Source organism: Leuresthes tenuis, unplaced genomic scaffold, assembly GCF_036924035.1.
Source record: "Leuresthes tenuis unplaced genomic scaffold, fLeuTen1.0.hap1 SCAF_17, whole genome shotgun sequence".
Taxonomy (NCBI): Eukaryota; Metazoa; Chordata; class Actinopteri; order Atheriniformes; family Atherinopsidae; genus Leuresthes; species Leuresthes tenuis.
Window position 1 is genome coordinate 7230004 of NW_027325371.1, and position 27759 is coordinate 7257762.

Here is a 27759-nt window from a genome sequence, read left to right on the forward strand (position 1 = left end):
ACAGATCCTCCCTACACATCAAACACGGATGGTTTGAAGGAAAATTTGGTTTGTGCTGTGAATGATGTCTGGTGGTGTGGGTGTGTGTGTATTCATAAATGCAAAATTAAGCATTTTCTTAGTGTGGAAAACTGCTGTTAGGAATGACCTGAGAAACCATATGTTCTTAAAAAAAAAAAAAGGGAGAAAAATAACAAAAAAATCACCCCAAAGCTTAACAGTGCATGCTTGTGAGGGACATCAGCAAGACACAGATGCAGGTTATTGGAAATACAACGGTCATTGTGTTTTTCTGAGCTAAAACTATGAGGACACAATGAGTACTATCAAATCAAAACTTGCAAAGAAAATGACCAATTTGCTTATCTGTACTTTCTGACACTATTTTTCCCTCATGCATCTCTAAATTGCGCCTGCATAAATGTCTGGAATGACTGGGAAATCATTTCAAGATGACATACAATTCAGCTTCACCATGGTGGAAAAGCTCTCAGACAGAACGCCAAAGTGGGAAGGGGTGAGCTTCAGTTTCATCAACATATCCACTTGAGCCCCAACCCCAGACGCTTAGCACCCGACCCTCTGATTGAGTTCATCTCAAAGGCATTAGCTCAAAAGAACCAAGGGGAAAATGTAAAAAAAACAAAAAACTTTCTAATCTGTTTTCCACATGCAGATGAATGCATGCAATCTCAAATTCCAGATGTGAAAGTGGTTTATTTTCTATGAATGTGTTTGCAGAGGGAAGGGGGCTGATATGGAGAGGAGTTTTGGCTGGCTGTTAGACTACCGCACAGGCCAAGAGGCTCTGCAGCACAGGGAAAAGGAACAACTAACAATCCATGAGTGAACTGAGACCATCTGTAAAGCGGAAATGTTGTGTCTGGGGCAGGCCAGGGCTGAACTACGTTCAGCCAATAAGCTGGGGTTTTGTTCAGCTGTGTTACAGTACTGGCATCCCTGCACATCTGTGTGAGAGCATCTGTTGCCTCACTTGTTACACGGACCATTTGCAAACATACTGAAAGAAACATGCACATGAATACCAATACCAAGCGGAAGAAAATTGCAGACTTCAGTCAATATATTTACTTTTGTTGGAGTTTTGAGTCTTAATTGCACGTTCCTATTCACTGTTATATTATAGTTGTAAACACAGGGGGGTTTAACCAGTTGTGGTTGACTTGAAAGCTGGTAAAGCACAGTGAAAATCATAGAAATACAAAGGACGGGCCTCGGATTGAGGTAAACTGTGGACAAGGGGAGAGGCACAGTGCAGGTCTATGCTTGAGCAAGACTGCAACCAATCAAAAACCACAACAATTTTGTAAACTGCAAGAATAAACTGTCAGCACCCATGAGCATTTGAGATACAAAACTGACACACTGTGGCAACTCATTTGAATTTTCTTTCCTCTTCAAGGTTAATGGAAACGCATCCAAAAGCAGAATTTTCTTTATATATTTTTATGCACTGTTAATATTCAAAGCATTGACAGAGGAATATACATACAATTTGGCACACATGGTTTGAACCAACAGAAAAACTTTATCACATTTAAAAGGAGTGCAGGTTGGCAGGTCCCCACATAAAGAGTACTGTATGAGCTTTGAACTTTAAACCCTTGAATAACAAAACAAAACAAACAAAAGAAAATATAAAGGTAAATCAAAAATAACATAGTAAGTAAAACATTTTTCTTTTTTTTACTTTTACTGAAGCATTTGTTTCTCACATGGCACTCAGAACAAAAGCACCGTCCACAGGTTCACAAAGGGAGCCCAGCAGATTAGAACAGAACACTAACCAGAGGCTGACAGGACACAATCACTCCCCACACCAGCGTGGCGGTCGCACTCCAGACCAGATTACCCTGCTCCACATTTTACTTCCCACAGGCAAGGATGGATGAATGCTTTGATTTTAGCTGCCACCCAGGAGAAGTTGGCCCGAGCAGGGACTGGCAAGCTGAAAATGAGGGGATCTTTACATGAGTGTGTGTGTGTGTGTGTGCCAACTGTGCCGCTTCAGCAGATACACTGGGACTGGATGATGGGAAACAGGCTGCAAACATGGAGCGAAGCCTGCATAGGACTGGAGTGCAACTGCCATGCTTGCAAGTGCATTAAGATCAGCGAGCAGAGTGCAAAATACTAATACCAACTGTCCTCATAACACAGGCCTCTTATCAGACAGGAGGGAGAAATAGGGCGGGAAAGGTAGGTTGGATTGGAGCTACACGGTACTGTAGCAAAGTAGTGTAAGTTGGAAATGTGGCAGGGGCCGGTAAGGTGGGTGCTTTTAAAACCTGACAAACGACCTGAGGACACACGTCTTCACACACAATGGCACACCACACACAGCACGAGGGAGGCCACTCATGCTTACACAACAACTTTTTTCTTTCATTTTTTTGGAAACATTTTTTTGTTTGTTTTTTTACAAAGTCACTAGTCACCATCTGAGTCTCAACAGTGAGGCTGGACTCAAGAGACAGGCAGTGAGGCAGGCAGGTACGTCTAATATTTAAAGTTGATTGATAAAATTAAAACCCACCCAGAAATGACACAGAATACGTAATCTCCATTAGGGGGAGCGGTGCACTATGTTAGCCAGCATACTGCTAATTGCACACATTGTCAATGTTAAAATTCTAAATTTCATACTAGTTGGAAATAACAGTTTTCTAGACCAACACTAACAACCTCAAGAACTGCACCCCCTCCTTCTTTTAAACACAGATTCTTAATACATTCTCCACCTGTTGAAATACTGGTCGACAGGGCCGACTGTTGGCAAACACAGAGTTGTTAGAGCAGAAAAGAGAGACGCAGCAAGAGGGAGTCAGAGAAACAGACCACAGTGCCATCTCTGACGAGCCTGACGCCTGTTGCTATGCCGACCACAGAGAGGGAAACCGAAAAAGGAAGGAGAGAGACAGAGAAGAGTGGAGTGGGGAAGCAAAGTATGGACACCAGCTCCAGCTGAATTCTCCTCTCGGGTCATGCTGATCGACAGGCGAGTGGTTGCTGTGAAAGCAGCAGAATTCCATGGAATGCCTCGAGGAGGATAAGGAAAAAGAACTTGTATTCACCTTCTTAACTTGGTCACTTCAGGCGCTTCACTGTCTCGTTATAACAGTGCCTCTTTCATCACATCCAGTGTGTGTGAGTGTTTATGTGTGTATTTGTTGCTTGTTTGAACAGAAACAAATTCTCTCTTAATTGGCACTGTGCACTTCTTGCCAACAGTTGGTCAGCTAGAAAATCTGTAACTAAGGAGAAGGAAGCTGAGGGATGATTTCTGCCTCCCAATTCAATATGGCACAGAAAGGCTCATTATGAAGGAAATTCATATTCAGGCAAGTGCTTACTGCAACCACCGTATGGACTTCACAGAAATTTGGTGAGAACATAGACATGATATCAACCAAATGACCGATAGCATTAACACTATTTTCAAAGTACTCAAACATCGTGATCAAAAATCACGTTGAGAATATCTCTTGGGGAGGTGAGGTGCTTTAGCCTATCAGAGGCATCTCTGACTCATCCTTAGTGACATAACTAAATGCTGGACACAGAGAAAGCAATGTGTGGGTGGGTGTGGTTCTTGGTTTCTCTGCCTGTGTTTCTGCCTGTCTATGGGTCTGGCTCGTAGGTGTGTCGGGGTGGTGGTGATGGTGTGGGAGGTGTGTGTAAGGGGAAAGGGGTGAAGGGAGAGACTCAGCACAGTGAGGGGGGAAGTGCAGGTGGCAGGTGGAAGTCAGAGCAGAACAATTTAGCACAGTGGGAGTTGTGGCGCGGAGGGGCACAAGGGTCGAGGGTGGAGCCGGAGGGTGAGCGGGGATTAAGGTTGTCAAGGAAACAGAAATTTGCCCCAAGCCTGGACCATATCCACCATACTCCATGGCTTTCTTGTGTCTATGATTCCCAATGGCAAAAATGTTTAATACTATAAGGAAGAAAGGGTGGAAGATAGGATTGGAGCTTATAATGGGTTGTAAAACTGGAATTTTGTTTAGACAAATGCACGAAACAGGAGAGGAATGGGAGGCAGGCAGAGCCAGGCCTGGGAAATCACTGTGGATTCGAAGTGAAGCAGAGGCGAGGTGAAAGACTGAGAATGTTGTGATCGTTTTCTAATCTATCCCAACTCCTTCCAATCTTTATTCACACCCCACCCCCATGCTTATCCCCGTTACACCTCCTGCTCCCAGGACACAAACTCCCTGCTGGTCTGCTTGACTATCCATCCTTCCCTCCCTCTCACTTCTCCTCCTTCTTTGCCTCTTCCTTCTTCTCCTCCTCCTTCTTCTCCTCCTTCTTCTCTTCCTTCTTAGGCTCCTCTTTCTTCTTGTCATCTTTCTTCTCCTCCTTCTTTCCATCGTCCTTCTTCTTGTCATCTTTCTTCTTCTCGTCCTTCTTCTTGTCCTCTTTCTTATCCTCCTTCTTGGCCTCCTCCTTCTTTTCTTCCTCGGGCATTGGCTCTGTGGTGAGGATCACTTTGCCGATGTTGTTCCTCTCCTGCATCTTTCTCATGGCGTCGCCAACCTAGAGGAGGAACAAAGAAAGAAGGGATAAAAGAGCAAAAATTAGAGACTACATCATGGAGAAATGTCTATGGAGTGTCAGCAGAAGAAACAATTCCACAGCGATATGTTTTTAGTTTTTTTTTTTTTACAGTCTATACCTCTAATTTTCCCTTTGAATACAGCAGCGTAGAAACAATATTCAAGGATTGTCTTTAAATACCACTTTAATACGCAGTATATGAGAAATTATATTTACATAGATGAGACTTCAATAATCTTTCTGGGGAAATGAAATTATTCTAGCAGTGCACAGCAAGCAAAAAGTGGTGAAAAGATGACAAAACAAATGAAAGGAAAACACACAAAGCCAATAGATGAAGCAGAAATCGTGCTTTTATTTTCCATAATTTTATTTAAAATCCAAACGCTGCCAAAAGTGCAAGCCACTTTGAAGAAAACGCCTCTAAAGTAAAATGGGAACTTTGAGTTCGGGGAAATAATAACTCAGATGTTGCAGATTTCCTGGAAACTGAATGATGGAGGGCAACACTTGATATTGCATCTTGGATGATGGATTTCATCGTCATTTACAGATTCATAATTTAATTTTGGAAGTCAACTGAAATAGCTTTAATGCCAAAAAAACCCAAAAACAATATTTTTCTCATACTTCTGTTGTTGCAGTACACCTTCTGCTGCAAAAGCTGCTCTTTCATAGTTCAGAGTGTCCCACAGTCGCCTCTTGGAAGGCATCTCTCTAACGGGTTTCATTGTGATATTATTGTGATATTGTGATAGATTATTGTAATAGGTTATTAGGAAAAAGGAAGAAAATTACTGTCCATAAACTAGGTATTTTAAGCCACTCAGGAGCAGTGTTTTCTGTGGGAGGATGTTACTCTCATTTGTGTGAACTTTGGACTTTTACACTCACTTAAGCTGAAAACTCCCCCAAAAGCATAAAATTACCCCTTTAAATCAGCAATTACAATTCTACTGAGACTTTTACTGGACAGACTTACCAATAAGATTTCAGAAGTGTTCAGCCTTTTTCAGTGATACACTGAATAAACCACAACAAATGATTAAACCAATAAACTTAAATAATATCTAGTCTTTTTTTAAATTAAAATGTGGATTCATGTTTACATTTGTAAACAATTGAATAATCACCTCTCATGTCGTGGTAGCAAACCCTCTCCAAAAAAGAGAAAGAAATTAAGTGTCCTTGTTCAATGCAAATAATAAATCCAAATAAGTTATAGTCATGCACTGCAAAAATCCTGCTTCATGTTAGTGTCCAGCCACAAAAGAGATGAGGAAAAGAGCCATATAATCCAGATTGCTGACTACATCAGTGACACACTGCTTTAAGGCTAGTATAAGTAGGACTGCATTGACAGCAATGGATGGGCATGTGAATGCAGAAAAATTTAAACCTATGCTTTCAAAGGTAAACTCTTATCAAGTGAGCCTCCACAACAAGCACTGCACTTACTGTGTAAGAATGTTAAAAACTTCAGAATCTGATGTTTATCCCTAAAGATCTCTGTCCAAACTCAAAGATTTCTCTACAAATTCCAGGCAAATAATTTACAGACTCTCCTTTAATGACAACCCCCAAACCCCTACACAGTAATGGATCAACCAACTGCCTCTCCATCATAATGATGACTGGAGGATCCCAGCCAAGATCTGCCCCACCCTCCTCTTGACCACTGAGCTCTGTCCACTGTCTGTTCCAGTCTCCATCACATCCCCCTCCTGCTCTCCTCCAATCCCCCTATTTGTGTGAGGCAGGCAGACCACCTAACGACCAATGCCACGGCAACAGGGCCATCTCCTAGCAACGTAAAGCCTGGCTGAAACGTGGCTCTGACGACTCAGACACATGGGAAAGAGGGGGAGTGTAGGAGTTGGAAGTGGAGGGAGAGTGGAGAGGAGGAGGCGGAGGGAGCAACTGGTATCCCTCAGATGAAGAACAGCACTGGAAGGGAGGGAGGAGTGAGTCTAGGAATTATAAGAATCATCTTCAGTGTGAATGAAAGTCAAAGTGAGAGCGTCTCTGGCTCTTTTATCAACTCCACCCACATCCACCCTCCGCTCTCTAAGATCTGACATCCTTCCTGGCTCCCAGGCATCTTGGACAAGATTGTTCTATTTGTGGCTGCTGACATGACCCTTATTATCGTGAGTATTGGTGTAGATGTAGAAAAAGAATCTGCATGACGAAACAGTCACGGTAATTTTAAAATATTGCTCAGGTTTATTGATTTGTCGAGCAACAGCAAAGACTGACGGGGGGGGAAGGGTTTTAACGAATGGGGTCAGGGTGTGGCATTTTTTCTCAGGTCATAATAATCGATCCACAAGTCCTTAGGAGCTTTTTGTCTTTGATGCTACCACAAGCACCAGCCTCTACGCTTGTAGACATCAACCCAGAACTTTACACCATGAACTGCTCCAAAGACAGACGGACATACACCTTCATCTCTCCTCTGTATCTGCACACTCCTTCCATGTCTTTCTCATACATCAGGGCCCCTCCCTGAGACAGACGCACACGCTGACTAAACGATGTCACCATAGCAACAAGAGAGAAAGAGCAAGAAAGATACACTGTGAGGAGGGAGAAGGAGAGAATAAAGCCAGATAGAGAGAGACAGAGAGGGACTCAATAACCTAAAGACGAAGAAAAAGAATCTAATATAAAGAGCAGACAGATGGAGAGGCAGAGAAAGAGCGTCAGATGGCGGAGAAAGACAGCGGGTGATTCTCTCCGGCCACAGTCACACAGCCAAAATACTGACCAGCTCTGACTTTGACAACAGAAGATGTCAGCCTCTGACGCTCCCTTTCTGTATGTGTTTTTCACACTCTCTCTTTTCATATCTGTTAGTAGTGTTAATTTTGTCAGCAACAATCTGAGTCTGTCGGCCTGGGTGAGTTATGCTCCAAGAGACACAGTGCTTCTTGTGTATAAAGTTGCTTGTTTTATGCGAGTCTCAGGGCCACGCCCAGCTGCAGAAAAACCCACCACAAGACAAACACAGACACAAACCCACCTGGTATTCATATGCTCTCTGGGTGAGTTGTAAGTGCTTGTTACATGGAAAAATGCATGTAATTCTGGTGTGGAAGCACCTAAGTCACAGTGAATCATCTGGTCATTCAAACTGATGCACAGTAATGGATTTAGTCACATTAATAAACTAGAGTAAAACGGATGTGAAATTCAAATACAGACCAACAAAATTGCTTTGGAGTATTGATTCAGCCACAAAGGGCATTAAAACATGTACCTCCCCCTAAGTCACCAGTGACCGTTTCCCCATTTTTTACATCAAGTTCCAGCTAGTCCAGTCTGCTCTAACTGGTGTGCTACACCACCCTAATCGGGCTCTGCCCAACATTTTACATTAGCTTTGCTAAAGTTAAAATTTGTGCTAAAAAAATATTTCATTCGCTAACTCAGAGGTTTTTAAGTTATTTTTGGACATTTGCTACAACTGAAACTGTCAGAAAAGAAAGAAAGAAAAGATTTGTTTGGCTCTTTCTAATGCCCCTTATGTAAAATGTAAAATAATTCTGTGCCTGAGCGTAAACAACCAATAAACCCAAACTAAATCATTAACTGGTGTCAATAACTGCCACTTCTGCTGTTGCCATGGTGACTTGCGTGTCAGCCTTAAATTAAGTCCACCCTCTTTTATCTTTAAACCAGGTTCCGCCTTGATTAGTTTACCTTTATTAACCAACAAAAGTAAATACATAAACATAACATTTAAATACAGTATGCCCATTGAAGAACATTTTACATTCAAAATATTTGAAGGCACTATTTAATGTCTTTTAATATTTGTTGGTTTTATTTTGGTTGGCACAGTAATGCTACGGTAACTATAAGATGCCGGTGTCAACTATACTTCTTAAGCTTTTTGTCCCATCCCCTCTGTAATTCCAGGTGTAAATGGAAGAGCAGACAGACACAAACCTGCTCGAGATGCCAAGTGGAATCGATGCGGGGTTTGACTTTGCCCTGTTTGTACAGATCCAGAATGGTGTCCATAGCCTGGGTGATGAGCTCCATCTCCCCATCCAGGTAACCTAGGTGAAAGCCACATACTGACTTGTTCCCCTGGATCAGGCTGAGTGTGTGGATGGAGAACTGGTGGTACCAGTTCTTGGCCACGGCAAGCAGGTTCTTCCTTTGGCCCGCCAGCATGTTTGCCGCACCTGAGAGGAAAGAGGGTCGAAAGACAGAGACCCTAAATCTTCTTCACTTAACATCATGTGTTTTTGTCTCAGTGCAGCCGAGTTGAAAAGGTGATATATCAATGTTAAAATTCTGTGAAGAACCTCTGGTTCATTATCCCACCTCTGTCCTCCTGTGCTCTCACACTCTCACTCTGTCCCTTCACCCTAAAAACCAATTTCGCACATCAACTGTCTGTCACCACATCCCCTTCCAATTCCCCCCCTTATGTGTTCACATAGCTGCCTCTGATCTCGATCTCATTCTCTCTCAGGGGAAACAGGGGACACAAAGCAAGCTCTGAGAGAACAGAGGGACCCAGCCTGCAACATTCAGACACATTCCAGGTTTTTTGTGGATAGAACGCCCATTGTTCCACCATGCCTACTTCTGATAAGCTGGAAGAGAAGCAGCCGACACAGAGAGACCAGAGAGGGTGAACGGGTGAGGGTGGAGGGCACCATGCTGGGTAGTAGGTTTCTGAGAAACACGCAAAGGCAAGGCCCTGTTCTCCATGGATGCCGACCCTGCCCACTGCATGTATCCAGATCGGTATTGTAACAGAGAGAGCGTAAAAGGGCTTCCCACGGAGGAGATGGGCCGCTACAGAGGCCACTCTGCACAGAGTGAAGCCCAAAACTTTTGCAAAGTCTATTTTATGCACCAACAGCTTTCTGTAGATCTCAGTGTAGCTAAACTAATAGATTTCTACTCAGCTCCTACTAGACTACCCAAAATTTAATATTTTGTAGTAACTGGAGCAAAAGTCAAATGAGAAGCATGTGAAGAATTTTGTCAGAGAATTTCAATATGTAGCTAATGTGTTCCAAGAAGGAATTTCTGCCCAAAGACTGAGCGTCCCACCAATTTGTGTAGTACTGCCAACGAGTTTGTGGGCATCACAGTTTCTTTTCTGGTAGTTAAAAGCTAATAGGGTGCAGGTCTGTTATTACGAGATAATTAATTTGTTTTGGCTTCTACGAGTGGTCTTGATTATAATAGAGTAGGAAGTTTTCCAGACAGGTCATCTTGTAAGGATTGCTATCTTATAGCAGTAAAAACTTAGATTTCAGCTTTGAATGCTGAAAACTATCACTGTTCTTTCAATGACAATGGATTTTTACTTACCATAAGTAATAAGTTTGCCCATTGGCTTCAGCAGGTTGTAGGCCTTATGGGTGTCTGATCCTCCAAGAGGGTCCAGTATTATGTCCAGCCCTGAAGCAGAGAGAAGGGGAGGCAGTTATCACTATTGTGTATTCAGAGTATGTGTGTGTGTATTCAGTCTGCCAAGTGTCCTCAGTGGCCCGCTCTGTATGCCAGAGTTCACTAGGAGCACCGAGCGTAGCCAAGCTGCCATATTTACATGAAGGGGAGCCAATAAAGGAGGACAGGAGGAAGGTAGTCCAAGATCCCTCTCGTTTTATATGTTTTTACTCTTGTCACTCATAAAACAAGAGAGATAAAAGGTCTATGTGTCATTCCAGAATAACAAAACAACATCTGAACAGATGGTTAAGCACAGCAAGCTAACCAAGAAGGTTTCTTTGTGGGATATTAATGTCCAGCCATGTAGGCTCAGGCTTAATAATGTGCCTTTGTGCCAGAGGGGGCTCCTTAAATTGGGTTGCCCCTCCTTGCTCTGTTGAACCCTGGTTCTATTGATTATAGGAGGCTCACAGCAGGATTCTGCCTTCACCATGGCACAGATGAATTGACAGAGAGCCAAAGATAGAAGGATAGGTAGTGAGCAGGGCTGCACATTGATCCAGGCTTCTAATTAGATACATTCTGTCTAAAGTGTCACTTCTCGCTTTCAACGTATCCATCTCTGCAATGTTTGCCTGTCTCACCCTATGCTACAAAGGACAGAGACGGGTTGAAGAGGGGACTATGAAATGAGCCTCCGGCACAATAAATTTGTCCTAGGAACACAGCAGTGAGTGGAAAGGATAAACAGGAACTGGACATTGTTTAATTTAGCTGAAAAGCAGCATTTTAGTGCACTTCTAAGCAGAGAGCCCTTATACACAAAACTCTGGGGCAACATTTTTTTTTGGCAGTTAGACTCATTGTTTCTAAAGGTAGCTTTGTTTGGTAGCAACAGTTGTCAGTTTGGTGCATGTTGCGGCCAGCTTTGCTGAGAAATAATGAAAATGTATCATCTGTCTGTCATATGTTTATTCAACACATCAACAAATGCTGCAGCCATACATAATTGCTTGTGCCAGTGGAGATGTATTGATCTGAACAATGAAGCTTACTTTACTCATAGCTGTAAAAATGATTTGATATTATTTACAGTTATACGTTGTTGACACTGAATCCAAATTTAAATCACTTCATTATGGCAGATTTATTATTTTCTGACCTTTCGGACTGATCTTGCGGACTTCTTCCACATAGTCCTTGGTGCGATAGTCGATGGTGTGCGTGACTCCACCCTGGCTGATGGTCTCATGTTTGCTGGCTGATGCAGTGCCAAACACAGTCACATCCTTCACGGTCTTGCACAGCTGAGTTGCAGCAATGCCCACACCACCTGAAATAAGTGGAAAATGTAAGGATATGACTTCAAATGTAAACAAGCAATCAACGAGGGTTTATGTCGAACTGGATATCGTCCTAGGCGTCAAGACCCACACGAAATGGAACTCAACGGGAATTCCCATTAAGACACATGTTTTCAGTGGCAGATAAATGGGATTTGCATCATTTATTGTCCAAAACAAGTAAGTCAATGACACGGTGGATGTGTTTTGCTCAGGGGTATGTCAGGAGCAGATTAAACACAATCACATTACCCCAGCTGGCCAGGGAAAACAGACATCCACACACAGATGCACAGACACACACATCCAGCTCTGGAGAAAGTAGCTATTGTCACCCAATAATACGATCCATTTTTTAGTTTCCTTTGCCAAGACAACCTAAATTTCACAAAAATCACAAATGCAGCTGAAATGTCTCCTTGGAAAAATGATGAAACAAATTATCTAAATACATGACTTAAAATACAAAGTACAAGTTCTGAATATCTATGTTTTTGTTCACTGTAGATTTACATTGTTGTGGCAAAAACCTCAGCCAGTGTTTGCTAAGGGAGCCAGTGCAAGAAGTAATAGGTTACTGATAAGCAGTGGCTTATTTGAAAAGGAGCCTGACATGAGGGCTGGAGCTGAAAGGCATCCATAAAGGTCATTCATGCCTGACCAAGTAAAGAGTACATGTTATCTGATGCATGAGAATAAAGAAACAGAAAGCAACAGGTGATTTTTCACTAACATTTATTTTTAATGGCATAGTTGAGCTATTCGAGAGGTTTAAAGTAAAATAATGATTTGCTTGCTTACATGTCTGAATCTATTCAGAATGCACAACAAGTAATAATCAGACAGACAGAAGTGACCAAACAGGGCATTTCTAATCTGTGGAATCAATTTCAATCAATATTTTTCTATCTTTATGTAAAGAGGTAAAGAAATGTGCTTAAGCTTCATGTCTTGCAACAGGCTTAAATCCATTTGATCTCGATGCATTCTATATGTATAATATCATCTCTGTGCCTGTTGCAAACGGAGAATGCACTACATTCAAAAATCAGATGACACTGGCGAACCTCTTGTCCCTTCGTTTAAACATTACATTTTTTCTGAGCCACTGAACCTGTCTAACAGCACAATGTCCTCAACTGCACACTGGCAGCTTTTCTCTGTGGATCACACTAAAACAGAAAAATAGTACTGACACAGGCCCGAAAGAATGATAAGATTAGGCCAAATCCGAATCATCTCCATGCAAGAATCCCTCAGCATGAAAATAATAATAATAAAAAAGGATATTTTATATATATATATATTTATATAAATAAAAATGTGTATTTTGTGGATTAAACCTCTTCAGAATTTTTTTCAGTTTTGAGGTGTTTATCAGGCAGCTTAAGCCCACGTGAGACAAACCAGCCAGTCTGCATTACTATAATCACCCCTGCTGACACTGAGAGTAGAACTGATGAGAAATCAAAGTCAAGGCTGTTGCTGTTGGATGCGAACGCTGTCGTGGCTGTGTTATAACAGCAACCATCTCTCTTTGTTCTCAGTGAGAAACCAAGTTTGTGTTGCCAAGGTAACCTCAGCCAAATTGCCAGCAATGACTAAGCAACGGGGGCCATTTTGTTTCATTGACTGTTCTTCCTTGGTAACAATTGCAAGTTTGTCATCAGTTTATATTTGACATATACTGGATCTCATCTTCCTCTTAGAGGCCACCAAGCATTTGATAGGAAGCTGCAGGCGAGCATATGCCCTGCCCCCCCGTAGAAATGATATCAAACAAACAGAGCAGATTCTCTTTAAACACACTCATCTCTTTAGTCACGTATCTCTTTACACATGCAAACTCTGCAAGCAAAAATGTTTGCTTTTGGTACACAAAAAGAGAGGAGAAGACGGAGATGAGGTGAGAAATGTTAAATATGCATCGTCTGAGTGGGTGATTTAATTCTGTTTAACTAAATGGTTCTGTCACATAGTAGCAACCCTCATACACAGGTGTTAAAAAGTGTCCAGCACAATAATGCATCCATTAATCCCACATTTACCCAAGCATGCACTTACATATTAATATTTAACTAACGCTGCTGTCATAAACACTGATTTCCCCTATGTTCCATCACCATGAAGTAAGTGTTGTAAAAACAACAGCAGAATTGACTTATTATTTTTACTCATACTAAATTAAGTCAAAACTAAATCTTTATTTGGCAAATACTGAACAATAAAAAGTGATTATATAATCAGATATGTTATGAGAGGGTAAAAATGTGTTTTCAGTCAAATAGAAAAGGGTACCTGTTTCTGAACTCCATGAGAACAAACTCCTGATCTCCCATCACAAGACCCTTGAGCTCTGCCAAGAGCCCCTTTCTGCACCCCACCTCAGATCACACACATCCATACGTACACAGATCACAAAGGACAGAGGGCTGTAGACTTGAGCAGTTCAATTGGCTGCTGGTATCTGCTAATCTGCACAAACACGCAAAGATTAAAATATTAATCTTTCATTAACCCTTAGTTCCTGGGCTTCCTTGGTTTCCCAATTTATATTTTCTCCAGTTTTTCTACTTTTTTCAGACCTGAACCACATCTCTTGTGAGAGTTTGACATAAGACCGGCCACAAATACTCTGTGAAGAAAGAGCAGCTTAAGCAAATTCTTGCTGCTAATTGCATTTGTTTTCAAGATTCAATTGAATTGTTTACACATGGAAATAAGGACATGTCAATAAGACATCATCCTATCTGCTCTGTTTCACTCTCTCTTCAGGGAAACTAGATACACAGTAGGGTTTTGTCTTTCCCTGAAATCCTTACATTCTCGCATTTTGGCACAAATTGCACTTGGCTCCCATAACATGGCTGTTAGAAGCGAAGAGGAATTTTCCCCCCAAAACACAGTGGAATCCAGACTGACAGTGAGGCTACTATTATTGCTCCACACCCAGAGTTCAACAGCAGGGTTGGGTGGGGACATCAGGAATGGATACCATGTATTAAAACATCCGTCATAGACTTTTAAAATGACATCTCTATCTGTTTTAATCGAATCAATAAACACAATCTCAGATCACAGTGACTGCATGAGCCAGGCTACGATCTCAGGTGTTAGTCAGGGGATGGATGGTGGCCATATGGCAACTGTCAACACCAGAGGATGACTGGTCCCTTGTGTCCGAGCTCTGTGTTGTATTTTTTTTTTTAAATGATTTTTTTTAACATATTTTCACATTTCCTCAAAGACTCATATCTTTCCTAACCCCTCATTACAGCGTATCCTGTGGTGTTGGCTGACAGAGAGTGAAATACAAACATGGAACCAAGTGTTTCTTTTTACCCAGAGTCACCAAGGCAAAGTTAAAACATCAACAGCATTTTGAAACACAGATATGAGTCCTGTAACAATGAGAGGAGCTGTGGTTGGCTCTTTGTACTGTTGAAGTATTACTCTGGATTATGTAACCCTGGTGTTTTTTTCTCGAATATCTGTGTGTGTGTCTGTATGTGTGTGTGTGTATACATACTGTGGTCTTGAAAAGCAGTTTAATGTGGTGAATTTCATAAAATAAGACAATTTTTAGTTACTAGGAGAGTGAATTTGTTCTAGCATGAAGGAAGTCCATGTGATTTCCTGAATAAGAGATCTCATAGTGATAAATACAAATAAAACCACCTTATACTGATAACATGACATGTATCTACATAGATAAACACACAGACAAAAACTGTTTCCTGTCTTAAACTAGAAACAGAAGTTAGTGCACACAACACAGATCTATATGCACACACAGGTGTCCTGACAAAGGGTTCACGTACACCTGCAAGTGCATGCGGTGGCTGGGAATGGGGGGTAGATGGGGTCATTTGTCAACGGCTGCAGCGATGAGAGTGCAAACAAGCAATGCGATTGGCAGGTTATGTTGGAGGTTGCCCTGGTTTCCTTCTACTATCAGTGCAGCTGAGCTGCCGGCAGCAATGTCAGGCCTGAGGAACGCAGAGACGGTTCAACCACGCAGCCCAGACTCCTGCTCAGTGGTCAGAGTGAATTAGCTTTCTTTAAACTAGGAGAAGACCTTCTGAGCAGACATTCTGATTGGAGTAGAGGGAAATCATTTTAAAGTGCAGACTTTTAACATGGTTCAAAAAACCCTCCAGGGTTGTAAGTACAAGTGAGCTAATGTTCAAACAGCAAAGGACTAAATAATGAATGAGCATTCTGGGAGGGAGGCCAGGGAGAAGCAAGACACACACAGAAAATAAATAGTTATTTCTGTTCTTATAGTTTAAAAAAAGTTTCTTGCAATGATCCAACCTCAAAGACATTATTTTGCTCAGAATTTTTCTTTTTCACTGAAGGCAAATACGCCTGAGGCCCTGTCTGCAAGTGCGACAGCAATCATGAAGATCTACACCAGGATGAGATTCTCATTCACCACACCCACAAGATCCAGCCACCTGTTTCACTCGCTTCAGGCATTTAGAGTTAATATACAGCAAGACTTCAGCAGATGTATTTAAAGCTGGAAATATACCTTTTCTGGAAAACACAGCAAATAGAATCAAATCAAAGTTCCTTCAAGTGTTTCTGTGTTCTGCTAAAAAAATGTAACGGACAGCTGGAAGGCTTCAAAAGCAGCACAAAATATGACAACTGAGTTAAACATAATTGTTTTTTTTCATTAGATATAACAGGAAACATTGAGCGCAAGAAAATCCAGAGAGCTTCAAACATTGTTACTAACACAGACCAGAGTCAGTCAACAGAAAAAGCTGTGTTTTGAAGAAAGTTTTAAACAGTCATATTATGGTTATGAATTTTAAATGATCCAGGACAGCGCCTCATTTTGGTGTTGCTCAGCCTTGCTGATTACTACCTTTAACAAGAATGTAACTCTTACTGTGACTGCTGCCACCCTTCACTCTCAAGGTTGGATTTCACCCACATGCAGCAGCTGGAAGCCTCTTATTTTAAGTCTTGCCAGCTAATCCTCAGTTTAACCTGGTGTTACTCTATCCTATACAGAGACACTCCAAGAAGAAGCACCTGTTGAAGTATGGGAACCTCCATAATTGGCCAGTAGAAAGAATAAAATCTAACACACACACCTAAAGCACACTACTGAGAAGCTTTATGAAAGCAGATGATTAATAACATGTGCTACTTAGCAGACTGAAGCAGGGTTATTAGTGAGTGTGTGATTTTTACAGTATGGGAGTTTAAATTCTGGTATTGTTGGTGCCAAAATGCCAAAGTCTTGACCTGAAGTGGACCCATGCTCCTACAACATCACCTAATCATATTATGAATTCCAAATCTGCAACACAATGCATGACAGTTAATGTCAGAAACTCAATAGCTCATAAATAAAACAGCGGTAGACGTCATGGTTGTAAGCAGCGGAGCCCCATATGTATGCAGGAATGTGTAGTGTGGGTGTGGTGGCTGGTTGGCTGGCTGAGGTTCATAAACATTACGACCAGTTCAGGGAGAGGTCAGAGGAAGGGCAGTTGGCTGGGTACAGTGGAAGACACACGAGATACAACCAAATGTCGCAGAGCTTCCCTCTCTACCCAAACTCTCTGGGGAAAACAAAAAGGGGAAACTTGCGCACGTTCTCCGATGACGAGGGCTACAGCACGGATATGGCGAGGTCACACAGAGGGATAGGAGGTTATGGAGGCCGGAGGGGGAGGAGGACAACGGAGGATGCAGATGTGCGGTGGAGAGGAGAGGCACGATGGGAGGAAATACAACAAGCTATTGTTTGGAGAGAAAGGCCAGGAGTGGAGACACGAGAGAAGCAGCTGAGGATTATTCACCAGCATTTACATACACACACAGACATACATAACACCAGTCAGGCATTCTTTATTGGTCACCTGATCATGATGGGTAAAGATGCAAGTTGATGTGACATAACCTGCAAACATGGAACAATGGAAAAGCAAAAGGCAATAGAATGGCCATCATCACTCTTTAAAGGCCCTCACTACAGAGTTCAACAGGATATTTGCAGTATAGATCTTTACTTTAGTAAACATAATAAAACTTATTGTTGCTGTAGTCAGTGTGACCAGCTGGAAAGTTATGCTCTTACTTCTGTCATTAGTCTTCACTCCAGCTTTAGTTAATGCTATCAAATTATGAGAAATGTGTATATTTACCTCAAGTTTGGTGAGAAGACAGAGCTCTCATATGTAGCCAAAATGTAGACCTAGTTAGCTTAGCATAAAAAAAACAGAAACAAAAAGCCTCCTCCTGTCCAAAGATCATGTTTTTTAATAATTTCAAATGGAAACCACTGACTTTCTATTGGAAATGTTCAATTTCTTTTAAGGACCTTTCATCGCAGTCTATTCACCAGTTTTTCTTCTTTATTTGTCTTATCTGTACATATCAAACTTTTGTGGATATGCGTACAAAGAGAAAACTGAGCAGAGTTTCTATCTCTGCCTTTTTGTTGGGAAACAATTGAGACAACTTTCAAATTTACAATATTAAGATGCATGTCTTGACAGAAACCTGTTGATGATATCATTAGATGAAAATCACATTTCTAATCAATTTATAATGACGCAGCTATTTAACTAGAGGCTACAGGGGCTTTGGGAGAACAGAAATATTGAAGTAATTGAAATAAGTGTGATTAGTTTCCAAAAACATTTAAATCATTAAGTTAAATTTGTTATAGAACATAGAACAGGTCAGCCATAAAACAGAGACAGGATGAATGACGAAAGCATTAAAAGCCAAAGAAGAGAATCACACAGAGATAAAAAGCTGTTAAAGGCCTTAAATGATAATCACACTGTTCTAAATCGTAATTATCGCTGGATCTTGGGACCAAGGATGTAAACCAGATTTTTGCCTGCGTTCACTAACACGTTTACTCCCCATCCAGACAGATTGCTCCCAGATAATCTCATTTATGTGCTCACTATTTTATCTTTACTCAACATTCATTGATATAGAAGGAATTCAGTATGAGTTCAGGCATGCAGGGCACACTAACTCACTACGTTTTAGTTAGATGTACAACTTACTGATGCAACCATCAGCTGCTGAGTCCTGAGACAGTCTTATGAGGTGAGGTAAAACATTTCCTCACATAGCTAATACTGTATGTGGCTTAACGGGGTGTGTATGAAGTGGTGAGCGAGGATGAGTTGTAACAGAGTTCTTGTACTTACTTGTAATTGTGCTTTCATGCCATTGTAAAAATGCATTTTATTTACTTTGACTCAATATGTGGGAAAAGGAGACAAACTCTCGGAAAGCTTTTGTTCAAAAACAAGATTTTTTTCTGTGGAAATAGTGATGGTGTTCCACATCATCATGTGATACTTTTTAAAGTCAAATAAATAGTCTGACGCAACTCAAAAGTAAGCACAGGGAATAAGAGAATCATTATTGAGCATGGGTAATACTTTTGATCAGCAGCTTGAAACCTGTGGGTGAGGAAACCCCCATTGCGTCTAAAGGGTGAAAAAAAAGCAGTTATGCAGTTTATTTGAGAAACTGTGACATTTTCCAAAGTAATGCTGGATTATTTCCATCTATGCTCAACAGCATTAATGGCAAATATCAATAGATGCTTGAGTTGGCATCTGTTTACCATGCAAATGTGTGACATGAAGATATTTTCAGTTTTAGCCATAAAGGAAATTCAAAATAATTTTTGGTAGAGGTTAACTCAGTCAACTTACCTTCATCACTGGCAAAGTTAGACAATTATTGGTGGCTCTATAAAATGTTAGAAAACATGTTGTTTTTGGTATTAAATTCAGAATGATTATAATGATCTATAATTATGGAAAACAGCTCATCTTTACATTTGTGAGGCTGTAATTGGTGAATGTTGGCACATTTTGAATGATAAAAGACTTAATCATATTGACTATAATAATCTAATGCTTGCCTTGTTAAAATAGGGTTAAAATCACCAGATCCTGTGATGGAATATGTTTAGAAAGGAATATATAAAAGCCTGCCTGCAAAATCTTTCATATTATTAAAACATATCTGACTTGAAAGAACAGCACAGACTGGCTTATTCCCCCACCCCCTTCACTCTCTGGCCCTGTCACAGCAGACACCTTTGATCTGTCTAATCATTGAACATCAGGAACAATTTGACAGCAGACTCCTGGTAGGAACAAACCCCCCCACACAAACACACACACTCAGCATCCAGCACCATGTGAACCATGCAGCCCCACAATGAAGGCTGACAATCAAGAGAAGGATGTGCATATTTTATTCACAAAAGATACTGCTGCCATTATCAACAAAGCTCTAAATGTCACCAGAGCATGTGTTGTACAGAGACCCGTATGATAATCATTTACACATGGAAAGAATCCAGGCGTGACTGCTCAGCAAATGATTTTTGTCATAGCCTCAGTAATGTGCTCTGACAATGCTGATGTCTGGACAGCTGGCGAGCAAAGACTGGCAGCCTGCCCTGAGAAATAAGAGGTGCTGCCTCGACTAAAACGGAAGGGAAAGTGTCTTGAGCCACATTTCCACAGCATTCCTCTTATGGCGAACATACTCTGCACAGAAAACTTCGTGCAACATGTGTGCTCACTGGGGTGAGTGACATCAACAGGATGATATGATGAAGGCAAACATTTGGGATTCCTCTATAGACCACCAGTCCCACAGCTATGGGCCTGTTAGCTATTGTTCAGCTGCGCGCAACTATTTACTCTTACAAGTCCATTCATTTTCAGTTGTAATGTCAAGGGGATATACGCACCTGCGCTGGCGGGCTCCCAGAGCTCATTGTCTCCAGCGAGAATAAGGCCAGGTTTCATTATGCACTGAGCCATTTACACCCACATACTGTCCCAAATGCAGAGGATCCATTTCTATATCCCCCCACCCAGGAAAAGTAGGAATGAGAGGGAAAGTGAGTGCTGTACACCAGCAGATAACAAGTGGGAACAATTTCTTTTGGCAAATGTGCCATTGCTCTTTCCAGCTGGCCTGACTGTGTAAAATCAAATCACAGCAAAATCAAATGCTCTCAGGCTTAATGCATCCCGCCCCAAAGCAGGTGCCTTTGCTCCCTTAGTCCCCATCTTTTTCCCACCCACTCACTCTGATCTTAGACCTCACAGTCCAGGTGGCAGGTGTGCATTGGTGCAGTCCTGGTGCAAGCAAAACGCTGAACTACATCTCACACAAATGAAGTGTGACCTTCTCCAACAGTCATAAGTCATCTAGACAAACAATGCATGAACAGGAGGAGCCAAGAAGGAAGTCCTCATTTTCATGCCATAAAATGAGCTTGTTGTTTCTTCTTTTTTGTGTGTGTTTTGTTGTAATATTCAAAACTATTCCTTGTAGCAAGACTTCCAAATACCAAATCCAGCTTTCTGGCTGCTAACTATAGTGTGAAATTCACTGCACAGTTACAGGGATTCTTCACACTGAGATAAACTGAAAACCACAGTTTATCAGTCTCGGATTAGGATGTAGGATTTTTTTTCCTATTTCAGTATAATGGGACTCACTGTTATCTAATACCTCTGTGAATTAATTATTAATCAATGTATACTTTATCATATTCATTTAAGATGCATAATTAAAGAGGTCTGTGTGTTCCCTGTGTGCTTGTGCTGTGTATGTGTTGGTACCTGCAGCAGCATGGATGAGGACGCTCTGGTTTGGCCGCAGGTTGCCAAAGTCAAACAGCATCATGTAGGCAGTGATGTAGTTGACAGGGAGGGCTGCTGCCTCTTCAAAACTCATCCCCTCTGGGATGAGGAAGGTGTGGCTGGCTGGCACCACTGCCACCTCCTGCCACAGCCCAAAACGGTTCAGCACCATTACCTTATCACCGACCTGAAACAGGGGAATGGAAGACACGGGCTGAGTGAAGATCAGGAAGGAAAGACCTGTAAAATAAATGAATGTCACCAAGGCAATAATTCTCAACCAGGGGGCTTCATCTGAAGTTTGTAGGGTGTACATACAGAACAAAATAAAAAGAATAAAGAAGCAACAAAAGGAACAAAGAAAAACACAGAAAATGAATAGTAAATAGCTGAAAAACAAAGTTCGAGAAAAAACAGATCAACTTACATTATTACACTTTCTTTAATGAACACATATCATTGATGGATTGTATTGAAGAAGGGATTCTCAAGTTTGACAGATTGGGGACTAATGCCCAACGCTGCACTGGAAACACAGGAAAACAAGCCAACACTAAAACTGCTTTGTATATGTGTGTCCTGGTCAGTCCTTTATCTGCTGTACAATGGCAGCATTTTAGCAATGTGGGCAAATGAGTCTTTAATCGCCAACAGCATTTTGCTGTAAATGGCTGAACTCTTGAGCTGACAATAATTCAAGTTGGAGCTTTTGGTGTCCTGCCATTTGAACCTCATGTTGTCTGTGGTGCAGTGTGAATGATACAAATTGTGTAACTGGAACTGTAAGAATGAGGTTTATTGTTTGTCTTACAACAACAGCAGACATGCAAACATGAAATCACCTCAGCCACCAAACCTCAAAGTGTTTGCCCTAAAAGAATAAAGGCAAACAGGTAAAGTGATAACTGTTCAGGAGGGTAAGAATAGCTGCAGGGCTTCATCAGGAGAGAAGAGGAAGAGGATCGTGTAAGGTGATGCAAAAATATGAGAAGTATACTGATGTATGGTGTGCTTGATTCAGATGTAAATACAAGCAAGAAAAGTTAGCAAAAACAAAGGGGTTTGATTTGATTTTAGGCTTTCAAACTTTCTGCAGGTTGCAACCTGATGCAAATTCTGATCCTCTAGTCCTGTACTGTTCCCAACCTATCCTTATCAAAGCAGGATCCTCCGATACACAACTGTCTCTTTCCAGAAGAATGAGCCATGATTTAAACTTCTCCCCATCCCCCGAACCAACCAATCAGAAGAACTCACTCGAGGGACACAGGAAACAGAGACGACGGCGGCATTATAACTCTCTTCCTGTTTTCTTCCTCCCCCTTATCAACTCTCCCAACATAGCTTTCCCTCCCACCCCATTTTCCATTCTCCTCACTTTTTCTCTTCCCTTCTTTCTCTTTCACTTCCTGAGTCCTTTTCCTCTCACAACTTCAGAACGTCTTCCTTCCCCTTCTCCAGTCCCCCGGTCTCATCCTGTCTGTGTCTGTCTTCTATGATGCTCCCTCTTTCATCCTCAGCTCTTCATGCTGTCTTTGCCTTTCCTTTTTCTTTTCTCACTTGTGAGGAGTGTCCCCTGTCCCCTCTTCCTCATCAGCTAAACAGGACAATGGGGCCCATCTTCTCCCCTGGCTTCTCTCCACTCATCAGTTTCCCTGCCAGATTCTTCCCCATGGCTGAGCATAAGACAAGCTCTCTCCTCCTGGGAACAAACCCACTCCACCCGGGCCTCTCTAATGGTCTGGAGGGAGCCATGCGTCTCGCTGTCTATCCACTCCAATTAGAGAGATCTCCGTCTCTCTTTCTTTTCATCTCCTCATCTTCCAGTCAAAGGCCAAGTCATTTAATTTATTTAAAAAACTCCACTTTCACTTTTTCACCGTGGGTTACCTTTCTTTGTTATGCATGCTGACCAGCTCTCCTTAGCATCTCCATCTTTTTTCTTTTGTAGTGTTTGAGTCCTCTAACCCATCAAATTCACTGGTATAATTGGGGGTACAGTGTGGTAGAATCGATACGCGGGGGAGTTAATTCTTTTACAGGAAATAAACATGACTCACACTCTCAAATGCATCTGCAGCTATTCTTCCATGCCCATGTAAAGCATGTGAGTTACTGTCAGTCGCACAGACACAAGGTATGAACAAGCAAACAAGCCTTGTGACACTTCTGTTTCAACATCACAGTGTGACACATAAAACACACAGGCACTTCTTGCATTTCCTCTCTCTTTCCCTTCATACTGCAACAAGTACAGCCACAGTCGGGGTCAGGAGTGCGGGGGCTCAGAACAAAGACACTTCCAGTTAACTGTATGTGAATGGACTTAATCAGATGGTGATTCAATTTTAGGGTATGCAGGCCTCAAAGTCAGCTGGCTTTGTGGCCAAGAGCTTTGGTGATCTCAGCAAAAAAATCTATCAGCGGGCACAAAATTTCTTATGCAGTTTTACTGAGTCAGGTGGAAGTAAAAGACGAGGGTTAAGGTTAAGAGCAACAACTCATGTGAATACAATGAAGAGGAAAGTGAAATATCTGTGGTGTCAGTGTTACTGACACAGGTGTTACTGTGCTTTAACCCAGTTTATATGATGTTAAGATAAAGGCCACGCCCAGCTCGGATACAGCAAAATCTGTCATATCAAGGTATACATGCTGCCTTTAGCAGTAATGGGCCAAACAGGCTTATTGCGTTTGCAGTCCTACTTGTGTTCTTTCAAATAAGAGAACAAATATTAGCTTGATACATTTTATGCTATGCAGAGGTGGAATGTTTCATGTTTGTACATAACACATTCTATAAAAACATATAGATTATTATTCTGTCCCAATTAAATGTTTCAAACAGACAAGAGCCTGGTTGGTCGATTACTTAGCTATCCTCATAAGCAAAATTGTAAGTGTTCAACATTTCTAATTTGGCATTTTAGTACACCTTAATAATTTGAAATCAAATAATCCCTCCTCTATAGCTGCATGTTGGATTTCTGGGTCAAATAGAGTTCACAAGAAAAATTTTAGATAGCAGCTGCTCGATGAGTTGACATGGCACGACCCAAACAGATTTCTAACTACATGCAAATGAGAATACCATCATCTTGTTTTCACAGCTGGATTGATAAATTCCACACTTCCAGACCTAAAGCAGAACCACACTGACCAAAGCAGAGAGACTGTATTTTTCACCCAGAAGCAAATGCTCACATGCCAGTAGATATCAGTGAAGAATTCAGTGATAGTCCAGTGGTTGAAGGAGGATTCACAAGATTACGCAAAGCAAAGACGCTATAGATAGGGGGAGGGAAGAATTGATGGAGGAAATACCAGACTGACAATGTGGGCCAGAGGGAGGTAATTGAGAACATATGGGTCAGATCCTTCCAAAACTCACCAGGGGAGAGCTTTAATTTTTTTCTTAAACCAGGCCTGGAGGGGAAAAAAGTGCTGATATTTGGCATCAGGGGAGCCTCGGTGTGATTTGTGATATTTCCGCTCTCGGCTCACTTATTCACTGTTACACTTTTCCCTGCACTCCCTCTTAGGTCATTTCGGGTGAACTCAACGTCGTCTCACTTCACTCAGCTTTATTGGGGATCTTGAAGGGTTGCTTGCCTTGCAAATATAATAGATGTACAATATGAGGCATGCACGCAAGAATAAAGAATCCAAAGACAGGAGCTGTATTTAACAGCTCCACATTTTTTGACAGTTGCAGCACAAGCTTGACAGGAGTTTTTATGCCAAAAAATTCAAAATATATAGGCAGTATGAATATGATAAAAACATCAATACAGTTATTTATAATTCTAAAAGGTATGTAAATCATAAAGAGATTATCATAAGTGTAACTTAAGCCTCTCAAATGCTTCTTTTGTCTGAAAAACATTACATTAAACATTACATTGTCACATTAAAACATAATTACACATAAAATCTCACAAAGATAAAATCAAAATCAATCACATTAGCTTCTAATGTATATGTTGCATTATGTGTTTAAAGCTTTACTGGGCACAAACACACAAGACACGCCCAATATTGCATGTCTTTGTGTGCATATGTGTGTCTGAGAGCAGCAGAGATGTGAGCCTCCCAAAAATTCTCTGCTGTCAGGGTCAGCACATTCCCTCCGAGTTAGCTGCCAAAAGATCCAGAGATCTCCATCCATTAGGAAGATTGGCTCTTAATTCTATAAGCAAAAGGCTGCAAGTGGATGTGGGAGTCTGGCAACATTCTCTGTGCTACTGCATGTGTGCGCTTTGTGACCTTTAAATCCAATCAACATCACTGACAATGTGGAAAGAAGCAATAAAGTAACCTGGAAACACAAGGGTCTTAACCTTCTATGATATCTGGCAGCTGTTAGCTGAGCCATCATTTAATTTTAATTTCCCCAGTCATCTACTGTATTATCTGCACTTCACAGACACATGTGCCACTCCCATCTAGATGCAATAATTCTGCACTTGCATCACATGTGCTCCTCTTGGTGTTATCCACAGATATCTAGTGGCCAATTTGAGAAAAACTGCTCTTACAACAAACAACGTGAGTCATTACTGTGTGTAACATTTAGGTTTTGTAGTTAAATTGATTTTCAAACGGCAATACCGTGGTGATGCCATGCTGCCGGGAGACGGACATATACTCTCGGCCTGTGACTCATCGTGTAATGTAAGAAAGACACTGACAAACCTCTTGCAGTTACAACATCATTCACATGGGTTTAACATTAAAGAAAGGCCTTATAATTAGTCTTTATTTGACTTGACATTATTGTCTGAGACGTACTAGTTTGAACTTAAATCATGAATTACTTAGGACTGTAAATATTATCTGAATTCAACAGAGGTGATGCGCTATTTGCTGATAAAGAGGATCCCTTAGCTCACACCACAATGTCTGTTGCATCGCGCCTCGCCCTTTCCACACCATGCGATCGTGCGCCACAGTCGCTCCCGGTAACAAAAGGCGTCGGTGACTCCTGTCTTCACTACCGGTGTAAAGTGATATGAATTACAATGTTTTTTTCCAGAGGTCTCCAAAATAAAATCCCGGATTTGTTAACGTTCTGATGGCACATTTGTGCTGGATATTCACCGGTGCCTCACATTAGGTGTGTTTGTCATTTGAAAAACGTTATTTTACAGCAAAATTCAGAGCCAGAGCAGAAAGGGTGTTTAATTTGATTTAAAGCCTTGATGCACTGTGAAACCCCCATGATAGCCTGTAACACGGCATGTTATAGTCCAGTGTCTTGTCACCCTTTATAACTCCTGATCTCCTGAACTTCATGATGATGGTTCTTACATTGTATTATTTTGTATTATTTCATTTATTTTATTCTCTGTGCTACTAGCTTTAATTTGGAAGATACAGATTTGATTTCCGGTCTATCTCTGGCTACCTTGACGCAACGCTCCGCACAGTGGCGCACATCAGAGCGCAGAAAAGCGTGGGTGCAGCCAGCATGAAAGGCATCCCACAGATTTGATTGTGTTTATTTAACTTTAGACTTTCAACAGACAAGTTTGGTATAAACAGTTAATCCATCCAAGTGATTTTTTTAAAACTTTAAGTTACCCAGCGTTACGCACCGGTAGCACAGTTTGAAAACCGGGGACACAAGAGGAGTGACGTCTACATCAAGCGGCATTGTCCTCAATTTCTATAATTTGTATCCAGTCTGGCCATTCTTTAAAATAAAGAAAAAGTACGATGTGAATTATGAGACATCTTTATTCCCAACTTTTGATCAAGTGCTGCTTCCTCTCAATCTTCCATGAAAAAAAAAACAGAAAATAGTTAAGTAAAAAGCACTAGTAATTCTTTTAATAGTACTTTAATGATCAAGTTAACAGTCTAAACCATTAGCCTAGAAGCATTTAATTAAGTGAATTTAGAAAGTGGCAGAATAAAGCAGCCACCACATCTCTGAGAAATGAGCGAAGCCTGACACGCCCATATCCAGATGTAGGTGTTGAGCACCAATATGAAGCAAATACAATATCCATCACTTAAATAATGAAATCGACACAGAAAAACTACATTTCATGTGACGTGAAAAAAAAAACGAAATTCGGTGTTTGCTTACTTTTCTGTCTGTTACTTCTTCCCCGACAGCCTCCACCACTCCGGAGCACTCCATACCAGGAGTGACCGGCGGGGACGGCAGGCGGTCGTAAAGCCCCTGTCTGGCCATCAAGTCGGCGAAGTTCAGCCCGCAAGCCTTGACCCGAACAAGGACCTCACCAGCCTTAAGCGATGGCTTTCCCTTCTTCCCTTGCAGCTTGACTTTGTCATAGCCTCCGTAACCTGTGAGCACCAGAGCGCGGTAGGTGAAGGTCTCCTCCTCGGGGACCTTCTCGGTGGTCGCCGCAGGGGTGGCGGCTGCCTCGGCGGCAGCGGCGGGTGCGGACTCCGTTTTGGGCTGCTCAGATTTAGGTTCTTCGGTGGGTTTGGTCTCCTGCTTCTGGTCCACGGCGTTTTGCTGCTCTGCAGGTGCGTCCTCTCCAGACATTGTGCAGGAAGCTACGAGACGGTGATGAATCTAGACAAAATTACTTTTCACTACTTGTGAATTTTGCTGCCGTGGATGGGCTTGCTGTTTGGCTGCGTGCGCTTGCCTTGCAAGTCAAACAAAATGTGAGAGTCAGAGCTTCTTTCTCAGCAGTCTTGGAAGGAGACACAAACCCCGACAAAGTGGGCTGATCAGTGGCCAGTGGCTGTCAACGCCGCGCTCTGAC

At 41.7% G+C, this 27759-nt stretch overlaps 1 protein-coding gene across 1 annotated transcript; it reads right to left on the reverse strand.

Annotated features, from left to right (window-relative positions):
* Positions 1-1529: 1529 nt before the first annotated feature.
* On the reverse strand, positions 1530-27759 carry vat1 (vesicle amine transport 1). The gene is made up of 6 exons (XM_072369434.1): positions 27108-27759; positions 20993-21200; positions 11162-11332; positions 9919-10008; positions 8530-8771; positions 1530-4554 (listed from the first exon to the last, which is right to left on the reverse strand). Exons 1-6 carry the CDS (start codon positions 27531-27533, stop codon positions 4270-4272), a joined length of 1422 nt encoding a protein of 473 aa, XP_072225535.1. The 5' UTR covers positions 27534-27759; the 3' UTR covers positions 1530-4269.

Excerpts from the sequence above, each read along its gene's own strand:
- vat1 (XM_072369434.1), bottom strand. The coding sequence starts at position 27,533 with ATGTCTGGAGAGGACGCACCTGCAGAGCAGCAAAACGCCGTGGACCAG. Across the intron at positions 8,772-9,918 it reads GGGCAAACTTATTACTTATG|GTGCGGCAAACATGCTGGCG; the intron begins GTAAGTAAAAAT and ends CTTTCCTCTCAG. Across the intron at positions 4,555-8,529 it reads CCACTTGGCATCTCGAGCAG|GTTGGCGACGCCATGAGAAA; the intron begins GTTTGTGTCTGT and ends TTCCTCCTCTAG.